Below are 14275 nucleotides of genomic sequence, written 5' to 3'. Positions count from 1 at the left end.
AGGAAGCGTCAAAGCGAACACGCACAGAAACGCCAGAGTCTGAGAAGCTCCTCACCTGAGATTATCTCCCGCTTGGCTTCATCCAGGTGACTGGAAACAACGTCCCCCATGATAGAAGACAGTCAGGCCCACTCAGGTCTCCACGGAAGGTCTTCAAAAACACTCTGTGGCCTCCTCTCCACCACAACCCACGCAGCTGACAGCAGTGGATCCAGATCCACGGAAAGAAAGGAGGAAAAAAACTTCAGGCTGACTAACAAACCACTGGAGTTTTCTCCTTCAAGGGACACACCCTCTGCTGAAGTAGGAGGAGACTCCCCCACCCTCCCCTCCCCTCCCTCCCGCTACGTTCAGGTGCTGTAGGAAAACAGAGCTGCAGAGAACTCATTTAAACATTTAATTTCATTTAATAAAATAATAAATCAGCCATTAGGAATAGTTTACAGTAAACTCTGTTATTTATTTCAAAGATCATTACAAACTATATTCACTCTTTAAGGCTCTGTGCTTTAAGGTCCAGAGCAGTGGTGGTTCTAGATGAAATATATCAGGGGGGCCATGATGAGGCCGCTGTTTTTTGGGGGTGCATAAAACTGAAAAAGAAAAAAAAAAACACAAAGACACACACACACACACACAGCTGTGTTTTTTATGACATATGGGGACATTTCATTGACTTGCATTCATTTTATAAGGCCTAACCCAGACCCTTACCCTAACCCTAACTATTACCAAGATGTTCCTAATCTTAACCTAAACTGAATTCACACCTTAGTCCTAAACCTAACCCCAACTCAAAGAACAAAACTTTACCCAATAGGGACCAGCTGAATGTCCCCATATGTACCTGTAAGTCCTTGCATATAGGATATTTTACAAAATACTTCCCTCACATTGTAGGTAAAACAAGACCAAACACACACATACATGTTTAGTATAAGTGAACCATAAAACCCAGGTTGCGCACTTGATCTAACGGTTAAAAACTGTGATCATAATAGTTAAAGTAAATTGTCCAGGCCTGTGATCATTGGAAATATATTTAGTTATACTGCAAAAACAGATCTAAAAAAGTAATTTTTTATATATATATAATTGCATCGGCTAATTGGGTTAATTTTTTTGTGTGTGTTTTCAGTACAGGGGCCATAAAAGGGATCAGGACTAGTTCTACAGGGGCCCCTGTCTAGAACCGCATCTGGTCCAGAGATTTTGTCCTCCAACTTGGCCTCCCTGAACCTGCTTGGATGCAGTTTGCAGACAGTCAGCTTCTAGCCTATAGGATCCATTCTGAATTTTTATTTTCTAATTTTCTGTAATCAAATAGACAAACATTGATTTATCCCAATAAATGAAATAGATCCATCTCTGTCTTAATATATGAACAATGTTTCACACTTTTTACTGTGGGAGATGTGCAGCTTGGCAGAGCTCCATCCATTCGGGGGTCAAGGTGGGGGTGCTGAATCTTTTTAATGAAGTATGTAACAAATCCCTTATATGTAAATAAAGTCATTTAAACACTGTGTGTTTCTTTTAATCAGGTCATAGCTACACAACATGATAAGCAGACGTGTAGTCTACTGTTGGTAGGAGCGAAGTTCTGGAAAGCAAAGTTCTGGAAATCTTCTAGAACAAACTTCCGCCTTTATTGGTGAACAGGAACAAAAAAATTCTCATTGCTGCAGATTTTATAACAACCGATCGGCTCAAAGAATCAAAGCTCTGCTCTAGTGAAGCCAATCGCCTTTGCTTTTGATCAGGTAAACAGTGCTGCTGTCAGATGAAGAGCTCCTGTAGAGAGAGGCTATAAGCACAGATGGGGAATAAATCAATCAGACTAAAGAAGTGATGTGATCAAAATCTCTGAAACAAGCTGAGAAAAAAGATGTTGCAAATGTTTCTGATCCCAGAAATGAAAAGCAGTTTGTCTTTCTTCCTATTGGCTGTTTGGCTTATCCACATTATTTATGGTAGACATCTGGAAAGCTTTAGGAGGACCATTAAAGCTGCAGTCTGTCATCACGCACAGCGTAGACTCCTGTAATAGCAAGCAAATGTTTCACTGTTTTTCAGCAGCAGCCTCTTGGGAGAACAACCAATGGAGCTCAGTTCTTCAGCCTCAATCCTTGATGTCATTGATCAGGCTGTAGCTGCTGCTTCATTCTGCAGAGAACTACTGCAGTTTGCTCCTAATCTAAAATCATAAAGGTGGTCAAAGATCCTCAGCATATATGAAGAAAGGTCACTAACTAGTTAGATGTTCTCCATAAGAAGGTAGATGTTGTTTACTGGCTCTCTGCTGCCATCTGGTGGACACTAAATGTTCTATGTTAGTTTTTAAACCATGGGTTTCCAGATGCATTTAATCCATTAGGTCCCAATATCCAGATGTTTCAAATGTATTAATATTTATTACTCAAGTAGAAGTATAAATCCTGTCTAAAAACACTTTTGTAGAAGTTAGAGGATCACCTAAGCTTTTTACTCAAGTAAAAGTGTTAAAGTACCATTTTTAAAACATGTTAAGGACAGAAGCTTTACTGCACTGCTCTGTTAGGGGAACATTTTTCTACAATTCTGGATGATAACTTCCTTATACCTCATTTTCTTAGTTTTATAACTAATGGTAATAGTGTCAAATTTAAGTTTGAATCATCTGGAAATAATAGTTATTTTGATATGTAGTGAATAACAAGTTTATGCAGCTCCGAGTCCAACCACAAGAAAAATTGTTTGGATGAAACAAATTCTGATGAGTTTTATTTTACTGTATTATTTTTTTTAAACACCAAAAGGCCATAATGAAAATAAGCTTAAATTAAACAAAACTAATGAGCTTATTTTTTTAAATGTAAGAAGCAGAAAGTATAGATAATTGCAAAAAAAAAAAATTAAGGAGTAGAAGTAAAAAATTGTCTAAAAAATAATTATTCCAGTAAATTATACATAGCCAAAATTTCTACTTAAGTAATGAAGTATTTGTACTTTGTTATTGAACACCCCTGGGAATATCAGAGGTTGGAAGAATTTAAGAGTCGCATTAAATCAACATTTTTATGCGAAGTGAAATTATTTTTTAGTGAAAAAATTATTATTTTTTCACTAAACCTACTCAAGTAAAAATAACTAAATAAATATTACTACCACTCTAGCCCAAAATGTTTTATCATTGTTATGGTTCATTTTGCCATGATGATGATGTTGTTGATGCTGTTTTATTTCTTTCGTTTCTGATTCTAAATGAAGTTAGTTTGTCATCAAATTAAACACCTCCAGGTTTAGGATGGAAGATGCAGGTTTTGGTTCTTTGAACCTCCATCTTCCTCCAGAGTGATCCGGAGATTTAACAGTTAATGCACTGGAGATGAGGAGACCTGATGTGACATGGTCCCTGAAGCCCAGTGGCGGTTCTAGACCAAATCATACCAGGGGGCCAGAAGGGGACCAGTGTGTTCTCATGAGGGAACAGAAAAGCATGAAATAAAAAACAGGGCAAGGGATTCAAATACATTATAAGTAGCTGCATGAAGTGACATTTCTATTCAATTAGGTTTAAATAAAATTCAATGTCTTTTTAGGTCAATATACAATCAGAATTTAGGAATGTTACATATTTTTGACTTAATTTAAGTTAAAATAACCTTTTTCTATAAAATCACAATTATAACTCAAGAACAACTGATAAATTCAGCTTTATAAATTAGAGTATTTTTCTTAATTTGTTTTGGAAAAAAAATAGCAGATGAAAACTGGGATCCTATCTAAGCTGAATCACCTTATTATTTTTAAATTATTTGTTAAACACCGTTTTTTAAGGAAAAAAAACCGTGTCTGTTCCAGCGTACATCCTCATTAGAACTTCCTTTAGTATTAGAAGAGGAACCTGAAGGCAGTGAAGTCAGTCTGTTTCCACTTTAACAGATCAAACAGTTCCAGGTGTGTCGATGACAGAAACCATCAGAAGCGTCGATCCTTTAGTTTTCTAATAAATGTGTCCAGACAGATAGAATAACAGGCTTTTATTTTGGACCGGAAGCCTGTGGGTCCGCATAAGCGCAGCGCAGTCCGAGGCGCGCGCACTGCGTAAAGGACGCACCATGGCTCCGCTGGGACTGAAAGCCATCGCTGGGGAAAGTAAGGACAGTTTTTATCTATTTTCATTTTAGGAGAAGGTTACTGTGACTGAAGAAGAGAAATGTGTGAAATTCTTCGGAGCAAAGTTCAGTAGATGGTTCTGCTCAGTGTGTGAGGCGCGCCTGCATATAGTCCAGAAGTGTGGATTATTGGGATTATTGTTGATAATTTGTCATCTATTGGCAGATTTCTGCTCTGGAATTGTCCTAAACTGTTGACTCTGACACCATCCGGCCAATTCTAACCAGTTTATCTGTGTTTTATTGGACCACAGCCTTTCTGAAGCTTTTATTTTGCTGTTTATTCTGAGAATAAAACATGGAGACCTTGGACGGTGTAAATCCCGGGTCTCTAATCTGTGTCTGTGGGATTAACTGCTTGACAGAGGGAGAGGAGAACAGATTCTACCAAACGCGAAAGCAGATTTAAAAAGTCCTTCTGTCTCATTTTGCACACAGATTTGTGCTCATTCTTTTAAAAATGTTTTAAAAATATGTTTTGACAAATGGTCAGGACTTTGTGGTCAGGATGATGAGACATCAGCTGATAGCAGCAGGTTTAACTCCCAGATGAAAGCAAACTTTTGGTTTCAAATGATTCATTTAAGTTATCCTGAGTAGCATGAAACAATTAAATAAAATTAAATTCAGTTTATTTCTATAGCGTCAATTCACAACATATGTCATCTCACGGCACTTTACAGTTCAACCAAATCATCCAGTCAAATTGATTAAAAGTTTTCTATCTAAGGAAAACCATTTGATTGCATCGACTCATTGACTGGAAGGCAATCCCTCACACTAAGCATGCTTGTAGCGACAGTGGAGAGGAAAAAGTCCCTTTTAACAGGAAGAAACCTCCAGCAGAACCAGGCTCAGTGTGAGCGGCCATCTGCTACACTGGACTACACTGAAAAATAGGCTGAGCTCGAACATCTATAAACAAAGGTGTTGATGGCAGCAGCACAGCTGATATTTCTCTCCAGGATGGAGTCGCAGCCAAACAGGAACAGACCAGGTGAAGCTACTAAGAGAAAAAGCAGAGAGAGCAGAACGTTAGAGATTGAACTAATAGATTCTGCACAATGGGAAAATGGAGACAGAATGATGTAAAGTTTCGATTTTTAATTATCCAGAAGATGTTTCTGTCAGAAAAGATGTAGATAAATAGGTAAATAAGGAAGAAATTAAATCAAATAAAAGCTACAATAAAAAAGCTAGGAGTGATCCAGTAAAGGTTCTTATCCTCCAGCCTTTTCAACCCAGTGGCAGAATGCTGTAAAGCAGTCCGTTGGTTCTAGTTCTGATATTGTGGTACCACTGGTTGAATATTTGTGAGAGGGCTCTGAGGATCTCTTACTGGGGTTCCTCTGAAACAGATTCTGGCACTCCCATCTGCCAGCCCGGGTCCCATCACCTTTTTCTGCAGGGCGAATAATTTTACATGTTTTCATCTGGAGAAGCTGATAAGCAGAACCGGTACCTGATTTCTGCAGAAGGCTGTCAGGAAGCTTGCAGGTTTTACTGTCCTCAAAGAAAGCAGCCTGGGCCTATTTGGGTCTGCTGGGTTCATTTCATGACACTGTGCTCATCAGACATTTATGTCCTCTGAGCACCAGGGGGGGCAAGAGTTCCCCCATAGTTGGACTTGAACAGATTGTTGCACAGATGGATGTTATAATTTTTCATCCAAACATTTTTAAACTGTTTTTGGTAAAAAAATAAAATAAAAATGACTCTAATACTAACTGATGGATCATAGGTCTGGTTTACTTCGTGAAAATGTTTGCATCAGTCTGACAAAAATAAAAAATCTGCAAATACTGGTAAATATGGTAAATCCCTGAAAATAAACTTGACTACAAACAGGACGTCTCACCTTGACATAAACTCTTGATGTGTTCATTGAGAGGTTGATTTGCTTTTTCAAAAGAACCTTAAGGTTTCCAAAGTAGCCAGAATCTTTCATTCAGGTAAGACTGATACTTCAAAACAATATTACAACTTATTTATTACTTAAACTTAGAAAAACTTTATTGTCATTTTGTATGCACAGAGTGTATACAAAATTAATTTCATTGCATACAGCTTACAACAATGTCATGATGATGCCGTTGGAGTAAGATAAACTTTACCAATATAAAGTGCAGCAGTGATCCTAATGTAACAATGTAAGAAAAAAAGAAAACAATCTAATCAATGGTGCAAAATGGCATTAATATGAAAAAGTTTTGTGCATTGCAAACTAAATATGGTGCAAATACAGTAGATCATTGAGTCATGTCCTATTAAAAAGGATTATAAAAGTTCCACACGCTGGTAGTGCAAATTACTAATGACAGAAGTGAAGTGTTTCTATTAGCTTGTTCATATCCTAGATTTTGATGCAGTTTAATAGATATTCTTATACAATATTCTGGCTAATTTTCAATATCAGATGAGGACATCCGTACTTTACAGAAGCAATTCTAATCATCTAGACGGGTTGATTGAATGTTTTCTATCTCAGGAAAACCTGCTGACTTTGCTGGAACCATTACTCTTGCATTAGGTTGTTGGGACGATAGCCATTCAATTGCATTGTGCCATTGACTTTACAGCAATTCCTGACACAAAGCATGCATGGAGTGACGGAGGGGAGGAAAAACTCCCTAACAGAAAGAAACCTCCAGCAGATCCAGGCTCAGTGTGAGCGGCTACCTCAACTACCTTAAAAAGCTGTGCTCTGTGTCCCTGCATTAGGAAAAGATTAATCAAATCTAAAATTGGAGGGAATATATATTGAAATGACTCGAAAGGAACCAGATCTAGGCTCAAATTAAACCAATAATTTAACTCTGAAAGTTCAGCTGGATCAAAACAGTCCAAACACACTGCAGTTCAGGTTCTATAGTTACTTCCAATGATGCCTCACCTTCCAGAGATGATCTAATTATATAGAGGGCTAGGCCAATGATCTTATATTTGACAGACAGTTGGATGGTTTAACAGAACTATGGCTCTTTGTGAGTTTGGCAACTGTCTTAAAAAGATACCTAGGATTATTCTTATCTTCTTATGAATAATTGATTTCTTTTTCAAATGGGTTTGTGTTTTCTAGTGCGAAGGATAGAAAGGAAATAATCCAGGGGAATACATTAAGTGGCTGAAGTGTTGTACTGTGATACAGAGGAGATTAAAAAAAAGAGTATAAATTCTTTACATTTTATAAGTAAATATTTACTAAAATGAAACATTTTAACATTTGCAGAGGAGAACTCAGTTAAATCAAGTTTGAAGGTTACTAAAACGAGGTCAGAAAGGACAGGGTTTGGAGGAAATACTTTTGTTTCTTCACATTCAGTCTCATTATTCTACAAACACTAAAAATACTTTTCTTATTCACAATTATCTACGGAAATTATGTGCGTAACATGAAGCAGGGTGGATAAATTGAGCAGCTTCAAATATTAGATAACGTTATTTATTATAAATCAGTTTGAAAAATTAATAAATTCTAAATGATGTAAATGAAGGATGATCTCAGCATGGATTATTCTTTAAACCTTTGACATTACCAATATATCATTTGAATAACTGTCCAGAATCGTCTTTCTAGCGTTTCTACCAGTGTGTATCTGAGCTAGAATAATGCCGCTGTTTACATGTGACGTCACAGCCACTGACACAGAAACAGGACAGAAATAGCGTCAGGCAACGGTAAGAGGATTGGGAGCAGATTAGTGGGGTGATTGCAGTGGGTCTGTCCCTCCCCCTTGGACAAAGATTGGACAGTCGTCTCCTACTGGGGGAAGACCTTCCACCTTAGAGTGGAAGGCTGCAACAGTTAGAACTGCTTCTGGCCTCCCAGCTGCTGTAGAGAAAGGACATGTGGCCATATTGACCCCTGAATGAAATATCTGATCTAAATGGTTCGATCAGCCATTCACAAGCAGGTTTCTGATCACCATTGCTGTGATGAACCATGCTGTCTCTCCTGCAGCACTCAGAAATCTACAACTGGGATTTGGATTTTAACCGAGTTTCCATTGTCATAGGTGAATGATAGTTCAGTGGGTGAAACAGACGTACAGAGAAGTTCAAACCCCATTGATCTCCTTTCTCTTCAAATCTCACAATTCTAAACTTCCACCATACAACGGGCGAATCCAAACGAAGCGCCAAGTTGATGTAAACTCGGGGATGTTGCCTTATTTGGTTCTGGCCTGTACTTTTGTCCAGCTTTGAAATTGACATACAGACCAGCCTACTGGGCCTCTGACTGGACCGGACCTCAGCAGAGAGCCATGAGCCGCCCATCCTCACCCGGAGGGCTCGGTTCGAGTGCCCGGTGTGTTTTGACTACATGCTGCACTGTGGTCAACCATAATCCATGAGCAATTTGAAATTCCCTCTTTTTTAGGTCTGAAAGGTAGGACATGTCTGGGAAAAAGAGGACGTCTGGTCACCCTACCATATCAACAATTTAATGTTTTAAGTGAGTGAGTGCTTGTTGCTATGATGTGTCTTGGATCAGCAGAGCATGAGCATACCATAAAAGGAAGAAAACCTGTCGTTTCATTCTAGGGCTTTTAACCAGGCTTGCATTAGGGCTCGTAGAACAGCAACTATGGCATTTTCAGCCCAACCGATGTTACACACCCTATTCAGAGACCTTAAGGACCAGATACCCTATAGAACCATTCTATGACCCCTTTAATGTTTTCAATTTTATAAACAACTGGTGTCTGAAAAATGAGAAATGTTCATTGTAATCCAGTCCCCTGGGTCAGAACTTGGTAGAACTACCTTCACTGATGTCAGCCAGATTGGATGGAACTGGATTTCTGAGAGATGAGTATCCTCTGACCCAAATTATCATCTTCTCAGGAGTGTTTTGGTTCTCCTAGAAAATGAAACTCCACCCAACTCATTGGTAGCTTCTACTCAAGAATGTTCTGAATTTAGCTCAGTTTGTATTCTATCATGGTCTGTGGTTTGTTAATTTGGACCAAAGAGCAAGATTTTGTAAACAATGTCGACCAGTGACAAAATAAACTAAAGTCCAAACCACACCAGCATCCAAAGACAGCAAAGCTGCAGGGCTGAAAATCCTTCTATGCCTCCAGCTTTAAAATGCTACAGATAACAGCAATGACAGAACCAGACAAGATGGGTCGACGGGAAAGTGACTCGTGACACAAAGGTTTGAAAACAGCAGAAGACACAGAAGAATACCTGATTAAGAAAGATAACCCAAAACTAGACACTGTGAAAAAACAGACCTAAAAATAAACAAAGAATCACTTAAAACATAAGAACCAGAACACCTGGGAAGAACCCAAACTTTGACTATAGGACTGAGATCCCATCTGTCCCGGCTGAAGACAACGTTTCCCATACCATGATGCTACCACCATGAGTCATGGTGGAGACAGAAGGCTTGGTCCACCTTGGTCCACTTGTACGCTGGGTTGGAATTGTAACAAACCTCTGGTTCTTCTTGACCTGTCTTGACCACCAATAACACCAAGAACCAGAAAAGAACTTCAACTTCTAATGAATGAAGAGTTCTGTGTGACCTTGCTCTGGTGCAGCATGGATCCTTTAAAGTCCATTGTAAAGGTTAGAGACAGAACTAGACCACTTTTAGGACTTTAGCATCATTTCATCCCTAACAGGTTCCTGGTGTTTCTGAGGGGCTGAGATCTGAGCCCATTGGCCGTTTTATCCTACTGAACCGCTCCAAAGATTGAAGGAGACAGAACTTTTCTTCTGACCCTGCGGACTGAGGTCTAAACTAATCCCCCTGAATTGCTTCTAGATTATTTCTCTTTGGCTGCTTGTTTCCACATTTTTTTCTCATTTGTTGTGAAAGAAGGACAAATTAAATAGAAATAAACACTTTATATGTCCCACAATCCTTAAGTACGACCTCTTGACCTGACCAAACTTGGTTCGCTTGCAGATGCTTACAGGATGAGTTTGGGCTCACTTTGTCTCTCCTTTAGTGAGCTGTGTCCAAACCACAGCTGAAGGCAGAGAACAGATGACACCTGAAGCATCTTGACCTTAGGTTAACCTCTTCTATCCATGAGCCAGACAGCTGGAATGTCTTTGTCCTTCTAGATGACACCTAAAGCAATAATTATGCTGTCTTGGTGAGGGTAGAGAAATGTAAAAGCTTAATCTGTGTTGTATTTTCTGGACCCTGATGCCTCCAGATGATGCACGTTACCATGGTGATAAACCAAGTATAGCTTTCTATGTCAGAAACATTAACCAGAGCAGATCCTCTTCCCCATTTCCTTGTTTCAATATTTCTCCATATTTTCCTGGTTGCTTGTGTAAGAAATGAAAACTTAGATGTGTGAGAAGGTGAGTGGATGTGTTTCTGAAAACTAGATTAATAGCTTCTGAGCTCTGGGTTGCCTTTTGTATCTCTACTTCTTTCTGTATCTCTGCTTCTGTCTCCTTGAACCCCAGTCGGCCTCAGCAGATGGCCGCTCACACTGAGTCTGGTTCTGCTGGAAGTTTCTTCTTGTTAAAAGGGAGTTTTTACTTTCCACTGTCGCTACAAGCATGCTTAGTGTGAGGGATTGCATTGGAGTCAATGAGTCGATGTAATCAACTGGTTTTCCTTAGATAGAAAACTTGAAAATCAATGTGACTGTATGATCTGGTTGAACTGGAAAGCGCCTTGAGATGACATGTGTTGGGAATTGGCGCTATAGAAATAAACTAAATTGAATTGGGTAAAAGTTAGTTTAAAGTACTAATATATTACTGCTGTAGTGCTGTTGAAAAACTGTTGTAATCCAGTTATAGCTCAGCTTAGTACTGCTTTATTCTTGTTGTTGTACTGCTAAATAACTGCTGTAGTCTTGCTGTAATACTGCTCTTGTCCTGTTGTAATACTTCTGTAGACAAGCAGTAGACCTATCTTTGAACTCCTGTAGTCTTGCTAGGCCTGGTGTAGTCATGTTACAGTACTGCTGAATTCCTTTTGTAGTCCGGCTGTAGTCTCCGGTATTCCTGCAGTAGTCCTATTGTAGTTCTATTAAAGTATTGCTGTTGTCCTTACTGTTGCAATACTGCTGTCATACTGCTGTAGTTCTGCTGAAGAACAGTTGTAGTCTTGCTGTATTCCTGCAGTAGTCCTGTTATAGTACTCCCGTTATGACTCGTCTGCAGATCTTTAGGTTTTCATTTAATCTCCAGTTTCAGTTTACTGACTTAACCATTAAAATATATAATGCATTATTAATGATCGAAGGTCTATGTGGGGATGGTAGGGTTAGGGTGGGTTGAATTCACTAAATGTGGGTCTAATATTTTAGGAATCAAAAGATGCTAACTAATGCTGTGATCCATTTCTTCTAGTTTTATCATCTCATCCAGAGGCTCACCTTTTGGTGGGCCAAGTGTTTTTAAATGATGCATCCAATGATGCCTTAATGGGTTAATGTTCATTTGCTGCTGCTTGTTTGACCTTTGAACTCTTTAACCTTCCAGAGATAATGAACAATGTGATCAAAAAGGCAAGAGAGAAAGGAAAATGGAAGGTAGTGGAACTTTTCCTACTACATTTTTTGTAGATGCTGTTGTTCAGTCTGACCAATAGCTGACCTTCTCTTTCATGTAGGTGCTGGTGGTGGATAAGCTGAGCATGAGGATGGTCTCCTCCTGCTGTAAGATGACTGACATCATGTCAGAGGGGATCACCAGTAAGTGAGACCACCTCCATCTGACTCCCTTTAACTGCCTCTTATTTCATTTGAGCTGTTCAATCTGTATTCAGTTTAAACGAACGTTTGAACGATAACGTGTTCTGAGTAAAAAGCATCCCTGCTCTGCTCTGCAGTCGTTGAAGACATAACCAAGAGGCGGGAGCCTCTGCCCACCATGGAGGCCATCTACCTGATCACACCTTCAGATGAGGTCAGTGAAGCAGAACTGGTCCATTGATGAATAAACAGAAATCTTTGTTTGTAAGTAACCCCCCATTGCACCAATGTCTTCCTTGGCCCCCACCAACACATTCTCTCTGTTGCTTCAGTCTGTCGAGGGTCTTATTGAAGACTTCAGGGACCCCCAGGCACCGAGGTACCGAGCAGCCCACGTCTTCTTCACTGACAGTGAGTGAATTTCACCAACACTCCAGGCTTTGTTCAGGTCAGAACATCCGGTACCAACAGCTGAAAGTACGGTGGCCGAAAGTGCAAACCAACAATGAAAAATCTGAAACACTTTTACAAATCTTGAAACAACTTTACATTTGAGAAAACAAATTTTCAACAAACAAAACACTTTTACAAATAATAAAACAAATTTACTTTTCAGAAAACACTTTTACAACTGACAAAATGCGACGGAAAGGGAGGGACTGTCCTCGAAGCTTACCCGGAAGTGATAACCGGAGCGTTCATGATGACCCAAGATGGAAGCTAATCGAGTTGCGTTTTGCCCGTTCTGCGGCACTTATATGAGCAGTTTAACGCGGTTTTGTTTTACTGTGGTCGGTCCTTGGAGTTTTTAAATGGTACAGAACAGACGGAAGAACCAGATATGCTGCAGCAGTGCATACATTATTTTAATGAGGGTCACTCAAACGCTGTAATCGTAGACATGATGTCATGTTTACATGGTGTACACATCAGCTTGAGGTCTCTGAAAAGCAAACTGAATGATGCTGGTCTTGTGCGAAATTCTGTTTCCCTGTGAAAATCTGTTCCCCCTGTGTCGGGACCGCGCATTGCAGCCAGAGAGGCGGATCTGACCATTTTCAAGGTGCTACTGATCATTTTTCGGTGAAAACAGCTCATATAATCATGTCAAATTTGTAACATACAGTTTAATCGGTTGCTCTTTTTACAAATTTGTAAAATAAATACATTAACGAGGTCTTCTTAAGCTGTTTTGTGTTGTTTTTTTAAACGCCAAGAGAATCGGTATTTCTCCAACTTTTGTCCCTTTAGCCTGACAGAAATAAACATCAGTCACCAAACAGATTTCCAACACGTAGTGTATTTTTTATTTTTTATTGCTGATATAAGAGGATGAAAACTGGCTGATAGCAGGGCACACAAATTAGAATTTCTGGTCAATCCCCTTCTAATGTAAAATATGAAATATTACTGGATTAAGGACATTTCTAGTATAACATATCACACATATCAATTTTAGAGAAATTGGAAACAGTTGCTCTTTATTTCCCAAATATATGGGAGGAGTAGAGGCGAGAATGGATGATTCAGTTTACTGAAATAATCTGTTCCCCTCCAAAACATGGGAAGAAGTAAATGTACCTGCAGGTCTTTAACTGTGCTTATTCCCCTCACCACCAACAACAAATCCTGTGGATTTGGTCATATTTATTCTTTATTTGCAAAAATTAAAGGGTGAACAGATTATTTCAGTTTACAGTTTACTGAAAAAATCTGTTTGCCCCTTTTGTTAAAAGATCTGCCAGATACAAACCCATGTAGGGATGGGAGGCCCTCAGAATTATCTGACCATACGAGATGATCCAGTCTGTTATACTTTGGTGGATTTCTTTCTAATTAATCCATAATCCTCCCCAACTTTAAGACAGTCACAGTTTTAAGCAGAAATTATGGAATTATTTACTCTATGTCATATTTATTTGCATTCATTCTCATGCAAAGTATTTCAGCCCAACTATAACTTCCTTAAATACAGTAGAATAGAATAAATTAGCAGTTAAAATAAGCTTGCTTTCTCTGAATAACTGGTTGATAAATGGTTCTTTGCAGCAATCCCAGACTCCCTGTTTGGACTGCTGACCAAATCTCGCGCCTCCAAAGCCATGAAGGCCTTGACTGAGATCCACTTAGCCTTCCTGCCCTATGAGTCCCAGGTAAGATAACCCACCCCCACCCTGGGATAAGAGGGAAAATCTTCTACAGCATAGTTAGTGACAGACAGGGCTGTTTGGCTTCATACTGCATGTTGACAGAACATTTATCGTGCTTTTAATATTTTATTAGTGACAATATTTCTTCGCTGGGTAAGATATTAAAATAAATTCAATTCACTTAAAAAACTTCGTCTGTTCCTGTTTAGCTGTGACTCCATCCTGGAGAGAAATATCAGCTGTGCTGCTGCCATCAACACCTTTGTTTATAGATGTTGGAGAT

General features: G+C 39.1%; 1 protein-coding gene across 1 annotated transcript in view; it reads left to right on the top strand.

Moving 5' to 3' along the window:
* The first annotated feature begins 4023 nt into the window (after positions 1-4023).
* LOC107102274 (syntaxin-binding protein 1-like) overlaps positions 4024-14275 on the top strand; it is a 29971-nt gene continuing 19719 nt past the window's right edge. Inside the window, exons 1-6 of the mRNA XM_015401510.1 lie at positions 4024-4137; positions 11631-11680; positions 11761-11842; positions 11980-12056; positions 12175-12253; positions 13892-13995. Coding sequence (XP_015256996.1) covers positions 4101-4137; positions 11631-11680; positions 11761-11842; positions 11980-12056; positions 12175-12253; positions 13892-13995 — 429 coding nt within the window. The 5' untranslated portion in view covers positions 4024-4100. The remainder of the gene's footprint in view (positions 4138-11630; positions 11681-11760; positions 11843-11979; positions 12057-12174; positions 12254-13891; positions 13996-14275) is intronic.

Source organism: Cyprinodon variegatus, unplaced genomic scaffold (genome assembly GCF_000732505.1).
Source record: "Cyprinodon variegatus isolate N-32 unplaced genomic scaffold, C_variegatus-1.0 Scaffold1228, whole genome shotgun sequence".
Classification (NCBI taxonomy): domain Eukaryota; kingdom Metazoa; phylum Chordata; class Actinopteri; order Cyprinodontiformes; family Cyprinodontidae; genus Cyprinodon; species Cyprinodon variegatus.
The sequence above is the reverse complement of the archived record's forward strand: the minus strand, read 5'-3'. Positions and strand labels throughout refer to the sequence as shown.